The sequence below is a fragment of the Aplidium turbinatum genome, chromosome 1 (genome assembly GCF_918807975.1).
Source record: "Aplidium turbinatum chromosome 1, kaAplTurb1.1, whole genome shotgun sequence".
Lineage (NCBI taxonomy): Eukaryota > Metazoa > Chordata > Ascidiacea > Aplousobranchia > Polyclinidae > Aplidium > Aplidium turbinatum.
In genome coordinates, this window is record NC_137472.1 from 32,721,327 (window position 1) to 32,737,289 (window position 15,963).

Here is a 15,963-nt window from a genome sequence, read left to right on the forward strand (position 1 = left end):
CATGAATAATTGATAAGTGGCCATTACGCCAACCTTAGAACGGTCGTTTATTTAGGGTGCCAAGACACACATCTAAAGTAGCTTCGACGATAATAAATAATGGAGTACGCGCACGAGCGAAGAATTTTCTTCAAGCTAATTGTAGCAGAGACGAAATAAATTTTTCATGTGATTTATTGTCTTGTGTATGACTTAAGCAAAGGCCATAAAATCAGCATTTATAGTAAGACAAATGAATAAAACATTTCCTGTAATGCAATCTAATTGCCTCGTTCATGCACGAAAGAAAAGCTGTTAAATGCTTGAAATATTTTTGAGAAGATCTTGTCTTACATCGTCTTCTAAAAAAGACTTTCAGACAAAGAAAACGTTCTTATTTTGGCTGTAATTTCGCAATTTTTATGTTTACGTTGCACTGTGCCAATAGGCATGTTGCCATTTATAGCCTATAGCCTTCGTGTGGCCATTCGGCGTTGAAAATTAAACATATCTACATCGGTAATAAACAAAAAATAGGCGTTTTCCACTAGCTAGGCTATACTGCAATCCATGACGATAAAAGCATAGAGTAATAGACCCTCGTCACCAAAGGCTTCCACCATGACCATGAAGCAAAGATGAATTTAAAAATCTGAAAAAATTTGATTTGACACCACACTTTTCATGGTTTGATAAGACGTGTTAATAATAGATTTAATCTGCTCATTAATTTCGGGACTAAAACTGCAAACTTGCTACAGACTGATATTTTTACTTTATCAAATTCATTTCTTTGCAAGTGTATTTACCTTATAGAACGAAATAACCCCTACCATGGACTAATGGTTTGTGGGAAGCGACAACTAAATCATTTAACTTTTTGAAAAATACAATGAGCGGTCATCATCAGTTCATATCTGAGAAAGCGTATTCTGCGTTACGCCAACAAAGGTTGCAAGAAGATGTCTCATACGCGAAAGCACAGTATTTTGCTTAGACTTACTTAAATAATATTTTGTAGGCCTATTCATTCTTTGAAATGGCCGGGGTCGTGTGTGTAATAAAAATGGCAATAACTATCTGCGATCGATATCATAAATTGGAAAGGGTCACATGCTTGTAGTAGGGTTGAAGCTACCTTCATTGAAGCAAGCTTATGAAATTTATGAAAGCTTTGCTCTCTCGGGATTTCAAAGCTGCTTGTGATCTGCTGAAAGCCTTTGCTGTGTCTTTGCAAAGAGTTAGAATAGACAGACATGCCAAAAAGCATTCATCTGAAAGACCTATCACATTTTCTCAGCGTACTTATTCGTCATGTCACATCCTTTTTAAATCTTTGCTGGAGCCGAAGAGTTATTGTTTCAGGGACTCGAGACAGACTACACGCGTCAAAAGAACCTCAGCAATAACTAAAATGGTTTTCATTTGTTTGTGCAGAAGCATCTGAACAAACACAACGATAATCCCCAAGGCTGATTCGATATCACTGGCCAGTGAAATGAGTGTTTTTGTTTTCAAACTTTGCAAATGCATTACACATAAGTCATGCAATGTTCAAGGTTGTTATTCAGTAAAAACAGAGAGAGACTGTTCACCAGGCATTTTATAATAAAAGTAATTTGCGTTCTTCTGGTGACTATTTACTAGGTTACCTCCTGATGTTAAAGATGATAACTAGCTTTTGTATTTCCGACGTTTCGTCAGTCAGCACGACTGACTTTATCAAGGTGGCTAAAACAGGTTAACACAACCTGTTCAGCAACGATGGCACAACACAAAAACGTACTGATAAAATGAATAAAGTAAGCAGCAAGAATCAGAATTAAAACACGCAACAAGATACCTAGAGGTTAAACTGAATGCAGTGAATGCCTAAAACCAGTAGGCTGCTTTCCAACAGCGTAAATTTATCTATCTATTGGGCCACCGTCAAGAAACATTGAAAAGTCATCAGACAAGACAGAAACCAAGGGAATTGGCAATAACAATGATAGAGAAGACGCACTGAGAATGGAAAAGGTGAAGTTAAAGTTAAAGTAATTTTTTGTACACAGAGGGAAAATTCTGACCATCTTTCTGGTTGAGAGCATGTTGTGCTTTCTGGTTTATGTACCACTTTTCTGTAAATAATCTTTTTGTGTAATCCTTTTCAGTTTTAAGAATGGTAGCGTTGGTCCAAGTAATTTTATGGTCTGAATTTATAGAATGTTTGCAAAGAGCGGAATGCTCCGGACGTTGAAATTTAATAGCTCTTTGGTGCTCGTTGATTCTAGATTTAAGGTCACGTTTTGTCTGTCCAATGTAGATTAAATCACAGTCATGACACGGAACTTGGTAGATCAATCCAGAAACTTCACCTTCTTTCATGGGGTCTTTAGCCGAGGGAAGGTATTTACCTATTGTCAGATAGGGTTTCATCGCAACTTTGATTCCTATGCCATAAAGGATACGCTGAATTTTGTCGGTTACCCCCCTTATGTAAGGAAGACAAGTAAAAGATTTATAAGGAGGAAGCGAAGGTTTCGGTTTGGGTCGCTGTATGCAAGCAAGTTTTCGTGGAAATCCGTTGAGCATTAAAGTATTGTGAATGTTTTTCTTGTGGTGTGAACGTTCAGAATCATCCGTTATGTGAGTGTCCAGTCTGTTGTACAATGTTTTGGCCACTGTGAGTTTTTGATGCTTGGGGTGATGTGAGTTGAACTGCAGGTATCTGTCTGTATGTGTTGGTTTTTTGTGTATGGTAGTGGTTAGTTTTTTGTTGTTGCTATGGCGAACCACTTTAACATCCAAAAATGAAATTTTGCCGTTGACCTCATGTTCTATGGTAAATTGAATGGATGATGAAATGCTGTTAAGGTGCTTGTGAAAATCATTAACTGCAGTTTTTTTGATGATGCAAAACGTGTCGTCAACATATCTAACCCATAATTGTGGAGGAGTGTGAAAGGTGCTGATGGCTTTGCGTTCAACGAATTCGTTCAACGAACGCAACGTTCAACGAATGCGTTCAGCAAACATTCTATAAATTCAGACCATAAAATTACTTGGACCAACGCTACCATTCTTAAAACTGAAAAGGATTACACAAAAAGATTATTTACAGAAAAGTGGTACATAAACCAGAAAGCACAACATGCTCTCAACCAGAAAGATGGTCAGAATTTTCCCTCTGTGTACAAAAAATTACTTTAACTTTAACTTCACCTTTTCCATTCTCAGTGCGTCTTCTCTATCATTGTTATTGCCAATTCCCTTGGTTTCTGTCTTGTCTGATGACTTTTCAATGTTTCTTGACGGTGGCCCAATAGATAGATAAATTTACGCTGTTGGAAAGCAGCCTACTGGTTTTAGGCATTCACTGCATTCAGTTTAACCTCTAGGTATCTTGTTGCGTGTTTTAATTCTGATTCTTGCTGCTTACTTTATTCATTTTATCAGTACGTTTTTGTGTTGTGCCATCGTTGCTGAACAGGTTGTGTTAACCTGTTTTAGCCACCTTGATAAAGTCAGTCGTGCTGACTGACGAAACGTCGGAAATACAAAAGCTAGTTATCATCTTTAACATCAGGAGGTAACCTAGTAAATAGTCACCAGAAGAACGCAAATTACTTTTGTTGTTATTCAGTGTTGGTTAGATATCAAACGATCATGTGACGTTGCAATTGGGTTTAGATTACAAACTTGTTTTTTGCAAACACATGCAGTTAGGCAATCTTCAGAAAGCGAGCCAGCAATCTGTTGAGCTAATTTAATGATTGGGCAAAACGTCGTAACTCTGCGTTGAACAGCAAACAAGTCCAGTGACAATCTGGCGAAGGTAAATTGTTTATCGAGTTCTGTTGCTCTGACGTAACCCTGTGATTGAGAGCATCTGCCATTCAGAGTTGCCTATTTGAAACGCAGATTGAATACGTCTGATTTTGGGCTGTCGAAAATTGGAACAAAATCTATTGTTTTCAGCCCAATCTTTTGTTGCGGTTGTTTCTGAACTCGCTTTGATCTTTAAACGTACAACTTGACTGATGTCAGATGAAGCATTCTTCAACCGCTTACAAGCAGGAAGCATTGAAAGGTTAGCCCATGTGCAACCAGCAATTATCATTGTTGTCAGTTTGAGGTGTTATGTTGTGGTTGGGCTGGCTTGTGGATCAAGTATGCTATGATGAGTAAGTACAATGTGTCTAAGGTTTTAAAGTAGAATATAGTTATGCTTATCTATTCATTTACGTTTTTAAGCCAATATAAAGTCATGGAAAGTGCATGACATTAAGCAGCCAGGCAGTTTTAACTTTTATTGCATTACGGTTATCAAGTCATGATACTGGGACTTTAGACAAGTAAATGGAAACAAAAAGAAATCCTGCTGTGTTTGGCGCGTGCTGCAATCATAGTAAAACCAATTGGCGGAACTTTTATGGAATCAATTAATTAGCCCGTATGGCAGAAGTCCGTTCTGTCATGTATCCTTTTTTCTTAGTCACTCCCATCCTTAGTTTGTTTTTGATACAATTTAACAAACTGTTTGGCGCGTTTCGTATTCCTTGCTTTTGTCATACACTGAAGAACTCGGTACCCAACTGTCGCTGTTTCTTTGCTTTTGTTTTATAGTCGCCTTTTTCTCGCCATTCATCTGCTCACTGGCAGAATATCGGGCACGCGTGCTGCCTTGTTTTTAATCGCGGCAGAGAGCAGGCTGTCGATTAAAAGCAAGCGAGCATGGCAGGTGCAAGGTCTGGCTGACTGGACTTGCTCACTGTTTGCGAATATAAAGGGCGAGTTGTGGCGTTTTCTATCCTCATATGTTCAACAGTCGGGTTGAGGGTCACAGTAGAAGAATTGGTTTCTTTTTTACAGTTATTTGTTACAATCTTCAATTAGTATGAAAGAATTTTTTTTTTTTAGACAAATATTTCACTCAAATATTAGGCGAGTCAGTCTATTTTTTCTTGTAGGTTTTATATTCGTGTATAAAGACCCACCGTTTTTTTCGTAATAGTCGAAGATACAGTATTTGAAGGTGATTATTTTAGTTTAGTTAAAACTTGACTGCAAAATCTAAGAAAAGAAATATTGTTTTCGAATTTAAAAAATCAGAACTGAAAAGAGTACAAGACGTTTTAGCGCTTCATATTAGCCTACTACCGAACCGAGAAATCATTGTTACACAGTGCAGCTATATTAATTTACTTTATTGAAATAATAACTCAGCCCACCATCAGTTAAGTGGCGGTTAAGAAGTCGAGTTTTTTTTTTTTTCGAAATTTTGTTGCAAAATAAAAAGAGTATCTTCCGTTTTAGAATTACCAACGTTTTAAAATACGTAGTTGAAAATTTAATTTTCAGCTGATGATGCATCCTTTATTGACTCTCGTTTCGCAAACGGATTTGTTACGTTTTCTGATTAGTTTGTATCCTAAACGTCATATGACGGCAATAACCGTTTGAAATATCTCTATCACCATCAGACACAGGTTGTGGCTTTCTCACAGTACATTGCGTCACCGTAACTTTGTGTACATAATTGCCTGTTGATATTTGACTGGCTGGTTCTCACCGAATTTGTGACTAGTCCAGTGATAAATTAAAATAACTTTGTTTAGTGTTTATTATCTGCTCTGGGAAAACGACAACTCGCTCTGCGGTTAAAAAAGATAAGCAAGCGGGCGTTGGGCGTACTTTCACGGCCGCCGATGGTTAATTTGACATCATTCACTTGCGCCGGTGGTTTTGTTTTGGTCACGGCAAATACTGGTATGTGCATTTATGTTATCTCATTGTAGGTGCGCGATTTTGTTCACTTTCCCACGGTCGAAAGTGAAGAGCTTAATGCCCGAGGCTTTAATTTATGCTTTTCGACGAAAGACAGTGAAAAATTCTCACAGTAAGTTTTGCAACATCTCGACATGGTATGCTATCCTAAGCTGCTCTATCCCATAAGGAAATTTAATATATTTCAAGGTAGTTTAGGTCATGGTGATAGTAAAAAATTAGCATTGGTTGAAAGTGGATAAGAAAATTTCAAATGCGTTTTCAGTCATGTAGAAATCACACAGGAAAGTCAAGCAGAGAGAGGTGTTAATCGAATATATAAACCAGTAATTGAACTTTTTGGAAACTTAACGATTGTTTTGTTGCAGAAATTAAGTCAAAAGTATTACATCGTGAAAATTAAATCTTTTGTAAGAAATTATTTGAAGTTGGTTTATCTGCAATCTAAAGCTAAAAAAATTAAGTTCTTCTACCCCACATCTGGGAAAGAAGACGTTCTGCTTTCATCACGGACACTTGAGAGTCTTTGTGCAGAATTACCATCCGAGGTCAACTGATTATTGACAGTCAGTCACCGAAAGCCACTGAAAATGATGCCTAAGTGGAGCTTGAGAGCTGCTATTTTTACGATCGCAATTTTGACATTGGCGGGAATCGGCGTGGGAAAACCAACTGGTAAGTAAATCAGCAATACTGTAAACACGATAATCTTACCGTAGCCTAGCTCGGGAAAATAATAGGCGAAGACTTGCGTTCCCATTGTGATTCACGCTGTTTTACGCCCTTCTTTTGTTTAAGTGTGGCTCGGGGTGTAAGTGATACAAGGTAAATATTTGATACTCAGCACTTAGCTTATTCACGTAAACCCACGATGAATTGAAAGGCTTGTACCCTTACTTGGTGATCTAATCAACATCACCATTGCTATTGTCGAATAGAAATCAAACAAATTAAATGTTTACAACGTGAAAAGCCTGCTCAATGTAATCAACCAAACTAAGATAGCAATCAATACCTAGTTGTATAAAACAAGAAACAAAACTCTTCAGTTTGCGGCAATTCTCGCAAAGTTTGCTGTAATTCGATCTGTAATTTGCAATTGTTTTGTTTTACGATGAAAACTTTCCCAGGGTTGCTTACAATGAAAACAAACATAAACTAAATTAAGCATTGAGGTCGTAAATACGATTGCAACTTTTAAGTACTTTCGCTTTTAAGACCATTCAAGTAAGCTGCAGTTTCTACGGATACAACCTTCTATGATATGTGTTTATACATTATACACCACGAGCAAGAAAAACAATAAAATCACATGGTTTGTTTTTTAATGTTCTCAAGCACCAACAGAACGTTTCCGTGTGTGAGTTTTTATCTATCGAGTAACTACGAAAGTACTTTATGATGAAAGGCGGTCCCCACTTGAGAAGAAATGGTATCCAATCCCGACATTGTGACGCGTTAAGGCACTGGTGGCAGTTTTGTTCTCACGGATAAAACAAGTTATCATGACGCGATTTTATCTCACTTATTCGCGACACAAGCCCTTTCATTAAAGCCGAAATCTCGATTTATGATTATCGGCGCCGATAAGGTGTAAGGTATGTGCCTAGCGTGGAGATATTGGTCGCCTTTTTCTAGACAGGTTGCCTCTCAACGATATCTCTGATTCTAATATGCCTGGGAACCTGCAACCCATCGTAGTCAGGTTACCGATGCTAATTTAAGATCATGACCCAGGCAGAAACAAATTCCTGGCAAGTGGTTCAGTTTGGGGAAATACAAAGTTACTTTAGCGCGAATTGCAATGTTAGGTGGTAACAATCGTGTTTCCACTCGAAATCAACCATTAGCGCACCGTGGTATCTATTTCGAACAGGTGGCGCGTCACTGTAATAACAGAAAGCAACGTTAGAAAAGGTCATTCGGGAATTGGTCAAATCAACTTGCAACAGCCGGTGCTATGAAAGGCACACGTCTCACAGACACAGCAAACATATGCGATGTTCCCAAAAATGTTACCAACTCTCTTTTTATCTTTTAATTCACTCGGTCGTGCGGATCTTGAGTTTTTTGTTTGCATATGTCTCGTGTCCCAATTTGAGTTTTTTTTCATTGTTCATCTTTGATTATGTCGACAAAGCGCTTCAAAGCCTGTTAAATACTTTACCGGAATCAAAGAGTGACATACGCTCCGATTTTTCATCTATCTGCTGTCTCAAAATTTTATTTGCGTCAAAGGAGCACGTGTGTGATTAATTTACATAGCTCCTATCAACCAATCGATTTTGATAATATTTTATCTTGTACGCAGTCGTTGGCATTCCCCAGGGGTCAATTGTGAGCCGACTATTGTAGATCAGTTTGCTTCTTTTTAATAGGATTAAAATCAATTTTGGGTCGACATGCTGCAAGACAAACGTTCTCTTAAAAAGTGCCACGTCTTATTTGTTTTTCTTTTCCTTTCAGTTTCCACAAGCAACCAATTATCCGCATGCTTATCAACATGCAATATGCGACAAGGTTATTGCCAACCAAACGGTCAATGCACTTGCTACGCTGGTTGGGAAGGATCGAATTGTGACCAATGCACTCTAGCAGTTGGGTGTGTTCATGGAACATGTGACCAGCCCTGGCAGTGCAACTGCAAGGAAGGTTACGGCGGAAGACATTGTCAGCTTGGTGAGTTAATCAATTTCTCAACTTTTTTTTATTACTGCTAGTCAATGGTCATCCGTCCACATGAAATGGAATTAAAGTGAAAATTTCTTCTTGTGTGAACTGTGCTTTAGATTATAAGCTCCGGAAATGCAAGCCAGGAGTTTTGACGGTTTGTTTATTTTCCAGATCTGCAGTATTGTGAACGTCATCAACCATGTAACAATGGCGCAACCTGTGTCAACGATGGAACCGGAAGTTACGTATGCCTCTGTCCTTCCGGATTTTCGGGAAGTAATTGTGACCTGGAAGATCGCCCTCCAGTTCCAACCAAAATTTCTGAACCATTTTGCTTGAACGGAGGGTCTTGCAGCTTTGGCAATGATGCCGTAGGATGCGAAAAGTAAGTAAACAACATATAAGTTAATCATGAGCATTGCATATTAAGTGATTTTTTTTAAATAAAGATTTTTAAGTGTGACTGCTGTTTGAAACAATATAGTAAGAGCATTTTTTGATCGCTGTCTTTTTTCACAGGTGTGCATGTCCAAAAGGATTTGCTGGAAGCAGATGCGAGACCCAGGTGCGGATGTGCGTCACTCGCCCGTGCGCCAACGGAGGTCGCTGCATCGATCTGGTCGGGGATTTCCGCTGTCAGTGCACTGGAGGATACGTGGGAAGATATTGCACGGAAGACGTGAATGAATGCGCCATCCTTGGGGATAGTGCGTGCAGGAACGGAGGACAATGCATCAATCGTCGAGGATCCTATAGATGCTCGTGTCCGGAAGGATTCCAAGGATCAAGATGCGACAAACCGATTTTGAGATACACTACTACTCCGTCTACTACAACAACGCTAACAACCACCACCACAACAACAACTAGACCAATCACTGAGAAGCAGCCATCAATTCAAAAAGAATCTCCTCTTGACATGGTATTGAAAACCACTCCAGATTTAGTCAAGCCAAACATTGCTAAAGTTGAAACTGAAAAAACCCAACAATCTTCTACAAACATTAAAGTGACGCATATCCTGAGACAAGTTGAGGTCAAATCTTCCAACTCTGATTCTTCGTTTGTCAAAGAAGTAATGGAAGGAAGCAAAATTTTGATCCCGCAACCACCTCCAGCAGAAGAGGCTTCAGTTTCGGTTGTTCAAGCTGTCACCTTCGCTTTCTTAGGTGTGGCAGCAGCCTTGTTTATCGGGATTGGCGCGTTCCTGTGGCTTTACTGCAGCAAGAGAGAGAGAAGGGTTAATTGCTGTGGTGTCTCTGCCGAGGAAAGTAAATCGAAATCTAATCAGCACAGCAACCGCATAAGCCTTTTGATCGATGATGATGCCGATTCATCGGTGAACAGAAGCATTGTGAAGAAAGGGTGCCAGCCAGGACTTGCTGTTCGCACTGTAGCACCATCTACCGGTGGAACAAGCAAACCGGTGAGACCCAGACCACCAGTAGACTGTTTGTACGTTGCTTTGCCGCAGGACATTGTCACGACCAGCGACAGAACATCATCATTATGTGAAACTAATGTTTTGTTGGACGCTTCGAAATTGTCACAGTCAAGTAGGAGCTATCGACATTAGTCCAAACTTTATTTGGCTGGTTTTATTCAAATTATGTTATTATTTTTTTATTTGAGTCACTTATAAACGTAACAATTGGACTCAATGCAAAAAGTTTAGTTTCTTAACGTCTTATTTTCGTTTATATTGCACTACTTGACTGTGACAATTCTTTTATCATTGTTTGGTTATTATATTTTTGGGTGATAAGGTTTTTTATGTTTCTGCGTGCTCTCCACCTGCTGCATTAGGCAATCGACTCAAGCTGTCCCAGCGGTGTCTGCTCATCCAATCACTCGCTTGGAAAAGCGGACTTTTGTTAGTTATTTGCTTCGATCGATTGCTGAGCCAGCTTGAATGCTGCTGATTTGAGAGTGATTTTCTACGCCAATCATGCCTGACTATTGTGTGTTGACCTTGTTCAGTGGGATCGTTTACGTTAAATGAACTTTCTGAGACGTTGAACCGATAAAAGAGATCTCACTCCGCTAAAAACATAGAGCGTACCTGCTGTCGCTTCAAAAAATTGTTTTTGTTTTTTATCACTGTGCGCGCGCATTTACAATTGCGTTTCAATGGACGCGTTTTTGCCGCTCAATTTTTCGTTTTATTGTTCAAGTTCTTTGTGCGTCGTCGATCGAATAAACGTACTGCCACCGCAGCCTTTTTTCAACTGGTCTTTTGTGTCTCAGGTTACAACGTGGAATTAACTTGATTACCGACACGGTGATCAGGCACCAACAATTACGTCATTTTTAATTTGCTGGAGACACTTGATAAGCAAGAATGACGTGACAGTTGATTTACTCAAACACCAATTTGTCAGAAGCAGTAAAATTATTTCGCATGCCGCATTGGAGAAGAAAAACAGGAAATACTTGACAAAAAGATAATCTTTCATAAATGCGGGTTATTAAGTGAAAGTATTTCAATTCTTATTTTCTAATCTAAATAATAAGATCAAGCTGCTTAAGACGGAAATTTTGAGATAAAAATAGTCGAAATCCAAAGAATAGTACAATTTGCTATATTGAACGCTGTGTTTTATGGACACAAAACTGTCTGCTCCGATTTGATCCGTCTCAACAAATATGTTTGGCCCCGATTTGTGGTAGCAAGACAACATTTTTGTCTAACAGAAACTAAATATTGACTGAGGGTTGGGTGCACCAACAGCGAATCTTTTAAGCGGCAGATTGCGTTTACCGTCTGATTAGTTAATCAAGAATGAGTTGGTGCGAAATTAGTCGGTGGATCAGCAGTGCATAGGATCATGGTAACATAAACTAACAGCATTACTAATATGAATCAACACTACCAGTATCGCCGATTTTAAACTACCTACTGGAAGTATCAGAGAGATCAAATTGACCCCAAAAAACACAGATAAGACCTGCTTCTTGTTTCATACTTAACGCAATTTGTGCCATTTTAATAACTCAAACGTCTTCAAAACGAACTTTTTCAAGCGTCAACTTTGTTTCATACCAAACAATTAGTTAGACTTTTTTCAGTAACTTGGTTTTCAATTTTACATTTCAAAGTGATATAATTTTTTTAAATGTAGGCCTAAGGTACATCTATTGAAAATTCTCAAAATGCTTTCACATCTCCGATGAATATAAGACAATTTGATGAGTTTTTACATAGCATTAATTGGAAATCAAAATATGGACAAAATATCAAGAAATAGGACCAATGACTTTGAAGACTGGAAATGATTTGATTACAAAACTACAATCGAATAATCTCACAACAGAAAAGTTTGAGGCCTCCAACCCCCAACGAGAGGAAGGCCCTGATGTTGATGATGAAGTGGAGCGGTTTGTCGTATTGAAGTTTTTTTTTTCGGTATAATAACTGACTGAGAGTATGTAGAAAAATCCAAATGTCGGCCTGCAGCTGTGTGTAAGTCAAATTTAACAATTAATATTGGTTGCCATCACATATCTCCTCAGTAGCCTAAATTGTTGATTCTAGATTAGTTCCATTCATAGTAGCCTATGTAGCTACCGCCTTACTAATATTAAGAACTGATCACATGCAGCCAAATCAAGTTGCCTTCCCCTGGGGTTAGGATGACGTATCTTTGTTGAAATACATTTAATACAGCTCTCATTGCAAATATGAGACATCACTGCTAGATCGGACTGTCTAATTGGCTACTGCGTAGGAAGCAGGGCAGCCGCTAGATTGTTTGATGCACGAAAAGAGGATATGATTTGATTCTGGAAGTTTCTGCAGTTCTATATGTTGACACTTGCCTCATTGTTATCAAACAGTCGAAGAATTATTAGACTTACAGCGAGTCGTGGGCGTTAGATCTTGCATCGGACCGAAATATTAAACTGAAAGGTAGCCGATAAGCACAGAGGTTGTACAAAGGCACAAACTCAGCCTATTTCGCCATCTTCTGCTGTTGATTGTAGAATACAATAAAAAACAATAGAATTTTTTGTCGTATCTAGATCAGTCGCTGTGATTTATTTTTATTTGTGAGGTTACGTTTTTATAATCGGTAAAATCTTTTATCAGTGCAGTGAAAACTTATGAAAATACTTCAATGAAATAAGGTTATTGGCAGAAGGCTATTGCGTAATGTAGTAGTGTAGTCTACAGACTCTACAGGAAGGTTACACTAAGACATTTGGCTAAAAAGTTGATCAGTTAGCCTGAATTGTGTAATGACGCTAAAAACAAGTATAGCCTACCAAGCGACTTTATGCTTCTTTAACTCATAGAAAAAGAAATAAATTAAATTTCTATATGAATAATTATATGAAAATTTTATATGAATAACTTTTTATCCCAAGCAAATACAAATAGTTAAAAATAACACTGAGTTGATCACAATTACTAATTTATTAGAAATTGTAATTTAAAAGTTGATTTTTAAAGTTGAAGAAAGTAAAAGAAAAAGTTACTGAAAAAGTTATGTCAGAAGCAGATGAAATGTTCGAAGCTTCGACAGTTTCATCTAAAACTGTGAAGACTGCAAGATTTGGCACTTGGGGAGGACGTCATTCAAGCTTTGAAGGTAGAAAACAGCCTCTGGAAGACATTGATCCATGGCCGCCATCTCTGCTGGAGTGGGATTCCAGGAGAGGAACACCGGATGGAGAAAAATCACTGAAAAGTGAGAGGATGATAAACAGTTCAGCTTCTTCAAGAAGACTGAGTGATCATTCAACAACATCCAGCCATGATGCAGATGTTAGAAGCACATCGTCATTACAAAATGAACGACGATTGAGGAAACTAAGTGATCTGCATCCAAAGCGCACATCCAGTGGATTTCGATCTCGCGCAATTGCAAATTTTTTTCATGACGATTTTAACGAAACAATGGAGAGAATGATACAAGACTTCGACGTTAAATGTTCAAGATCTTTATGGGATGATGAAGATGAGGAAGACAACTTCTTTTCAAGAAGGAGAAAAGACGATGACGACTTCTTTTCAAGACCAGCTTTACCAAGCAGACGCCTTTTCCACAAGGAAAAAAGAGGACCGTCGATGTTTCAAAGTTCATTCGATGATTTGTGGCCAGAGCGCAAGTCAAGTTTTGACGAAGAATATGCAGAAAGTGGAATATTCAGCGACTGTGGATCATCGCGAATTGATCATAATCGACTCGACGAAATGGCAAAAGCAGACAAATCTCCACTTAGACCAGATCGTCAAATCACTCCGAAAAAATTTGAAGTAGATATTGACGTACAAGGATTCCAGTAAGTGTGACTGATGTTATGATATACTCCATACCCTGGCAGCAAATCAATCGGATTTTTACAATGTTTCAACATCTGCAGACGTTGAAACAATGTAATGTAAAACAAATAACGTTTGATTTGATGCTTGGGTAACAGCGTAAAGTGAAAAATAGTCTTCTCACTCACTTTAGTGTAGAAAAAATTCACTTTAGACATGTTTTGTCGCAAGTGTTCGACCGAACCTTAACCCTTGTTTAAGAAATATAGTAGGCCCTAAGCTAGTTTGTTGTAGCCGATGTTCTAAGACCAAGTAAACGACAAGCAATGTAAGACGATGGTAAGACTAACTAAAAAGAGCTAACTTCATTAAAAGTAGCCTATTTCACATTTTTTTTCAAATACAGACTGTTGTTAAAGATTATGAAGTCATTAAAATCGTTTTTTCTGATTTTTAGAAATTTAATACTTTGAAAATTGTAATTTTAGAGCAAACGAACTGTTGGTAAGAACAGAAGGTCGTCGTTTGGTGATTTGCGCCAAAACAAAACAGCTTCAAGAAGATGAAGAAGGCGAACCAAGCAAACGTTCAAGGTAAATCGAAAATCAATAGTCGTGATCTTCTTTACCTTTTTTAGCACCTGACTTGAAACGCAAATTTAAACTTCTATGAGAAATGATGACGCTTTGTAACATCGCGTCAAGATGTCTCCAGACAATACTCAAGCGCTCTAGGATGAATTAACTCTACTACCTAAATCTTTTTCGAGAACTGATTAGACACTTAAAATGTCCTTGAATGCCGCTGAGAGTCAGACTATAAAGAATATCGAGCATCAGCGATGAGAATTGTACAACTTACAATAAGCTACAGTGATTAATCACTTTGTTTGCAAGAAAGTTATGATAATGCTAAAATTGAATTTTTGCTGACCCTATAAATGCTGCCCGGAAAGTTTAAAATGCATGACCGACAAATGAACAAGTGAAGTCCTCAATTCGGTTAAACTGATTGTTGGACAAAATCGAATTGTGTTTCAAATGATAAAAAAAATACTTTAAAGGAGAAATAGATTGAATCGTTATTGTGTATTACACTAAAAGAGATATTTTCTAAGCACTTTACTGTTTGCGTTAGATTTTCAGCACTATGCGAACATGTACAACGGGGCAAAAAAAAACTTGAAAAAATGTGACAGACTTAGAATATAAATTCAGGTCCAAATCTAGCTGAAATTTTATTCGAACTTTAGCCCACCAAAAAATCCGTATTGACTGTCTCAGCTCAAAAAACCCGTCCTTTTTAATTGATTCAACGTTTGCAGATGTTGAATCAATTTCAAAATGACGAGAGTGAAAAGAACAGATTTTGTCATGTGGAGTAGACGATGTTAGGACCTAGCTTACATTAATTCTTGTTTACCTAGAGAATTTAAACGCGAATTTGATCTTCCTGATGGAGTAAATCCATACGAAGTAACATCCAATCTCATGCCGGATGGATACCTAAGGATAGAAGCTCCAGTGAAGAAGCTTTCAAACCTTCTTCGTGATGACCCGGAAAAAAACATACCAAGCTCAAATAAAACAGAGAAAAACAACCCTGAAACAAGTTAGGAAACTTCTAAGAAGTTAAAACTCTAATTTTACACAATGAAGTCTCAAAAAAAGCTGACTAGCGATGGGCAAAGTCATCAACTCACCAGCTGTCTACATAAAAGCAGCTCAATTATACTGATGATATGTGGTGACAGTGTCAGTAGACAGCTTTATGACTTCGAAGACAATTTTAGCCAAGATCTTGTTATGGAATTTGTTAAAGTTTTATTTTGTTTATTGTGAATGACAAGCATGATAAGATCGAGCCAATAACCCAATCAAAAAATATTTAGTTTTTTAGTTGTTTCAACCCCTGCACACAACAAATCAAGTCAAAACGGACTGAATTACTGACCGGGGAAGGCTTCATTTAATATTAAGTAATAATTCGCTTCCGATTTATAAATATGATTATTAAAAAGCATTATGAGCGATGGCATGGCCACCTAAAGATATGGCCTGATTTGTCACATTTTGCAGAAATTTCCAGGTTTTTCTAACTTTGGGCGAACGTTTAAATAAATTTTTCTAAAAATTAGGTTTTTACGCCTTCTTTTCTCTTTTCCCCAAATGACACAATAGGTTTTAACATTCTCACATGTTGAAAAACAAAGAAAATTTGATTTCGAAGATTTTAGTCAGACTGTTAATTTTCAATAACAGTCTGATTTTGCGTTT

The 15,963-nt window shown here is 37.9% G+C and overlaps 2 protein-coding genes across 2 annotated transcripts; both read left to right on the plus strand.

Annotated features, from left to right (window-relative positions):
- The first annotated feature begins 6,120 nt into the window (after positions 1-6,120).
- On the plus strand, positions 6,121-10,631 carry LOC145773689 (uncharacterized). The gene is made up of 4 exons (XM_082584827.1): positions 6,121-6,423; positions 8,215-8,427; positions 8,593-8,806; positions 8,941-10,631. Exons 1-4 carry the CDS (start codon positions 6,339-6,341, stop codon positions 9,995-9,997), a joined length of 1,569 nt encoding a protein of 522 aa, XP_082440953.1. The 5' UTR covers positions 6,121-6,338; the 3' UTR covers positions 9,998-10,631.
- A 2,279-nt stretch (positions 10,632-12,910) lies between these two features.
- Positions 12,911-15,637, plus strand: LOC145764923 (uncharacterized). The gene is made up of 3 exons (XM_082576629.1): positions 12,911-13,707; positions 14,176-14,280; positions 15,114-15,637. Exons 1-3 carry the CDS (start codon positions 12,911-12,913, stop codon positions 15,301-15,303), a joined length of 1,092 nt encoding a protein of 363 aa, XP_082432755.1. The 3' UTR covers positions 15,304-15,637.
- The last annotated feature ends 326 nt before the right edge of the window (positions 15,638-15,963 follow it).

Coding starts and splice junctions, on each gene's coding strand:
- LOC145764923 (XM_082576629.1), top strand. CDS start 12,911: ATGTCAGAAGCAGATGAAATGTTCGAAGCTTCGACAGTTTCATCTAAA. Junction 13,708..14,175: donor ATTGACGTACAAGGATTCCA/GTAAGTGTGACT, acceptor TTGTAATTTTAG/AGCAAACGAACTGTTGGTAA. Junction 14,281..15,113: donor GAACCAAGCAAACGTTCAAG/GTAAATCGAAAA, acceptor TTGTTTACCTAG/AGAATTTAAACGCGAATTTG.
- LOC145773689 (XM_082584827.1), top strand. CDS start 6,339: ATGATGCCTAAGTGGAGCTTGAGAGCTGCTATTTTTACGATCGCAATT. Junction 6,424..8,214: donor CGGCGTGGGAAAACCAACTG/GTAAGTAAATCA, acceptor TTTTCCTTTCAG/TTTCCACAAGCAACCAATTA. Junction 8,807..8,940: donor GATGCCGTAGGATGCGAAAA/GTAAGTAAACAA, acceptor CTTTTTTCACAG/GTGTGCATGTCCAAAAGGAT.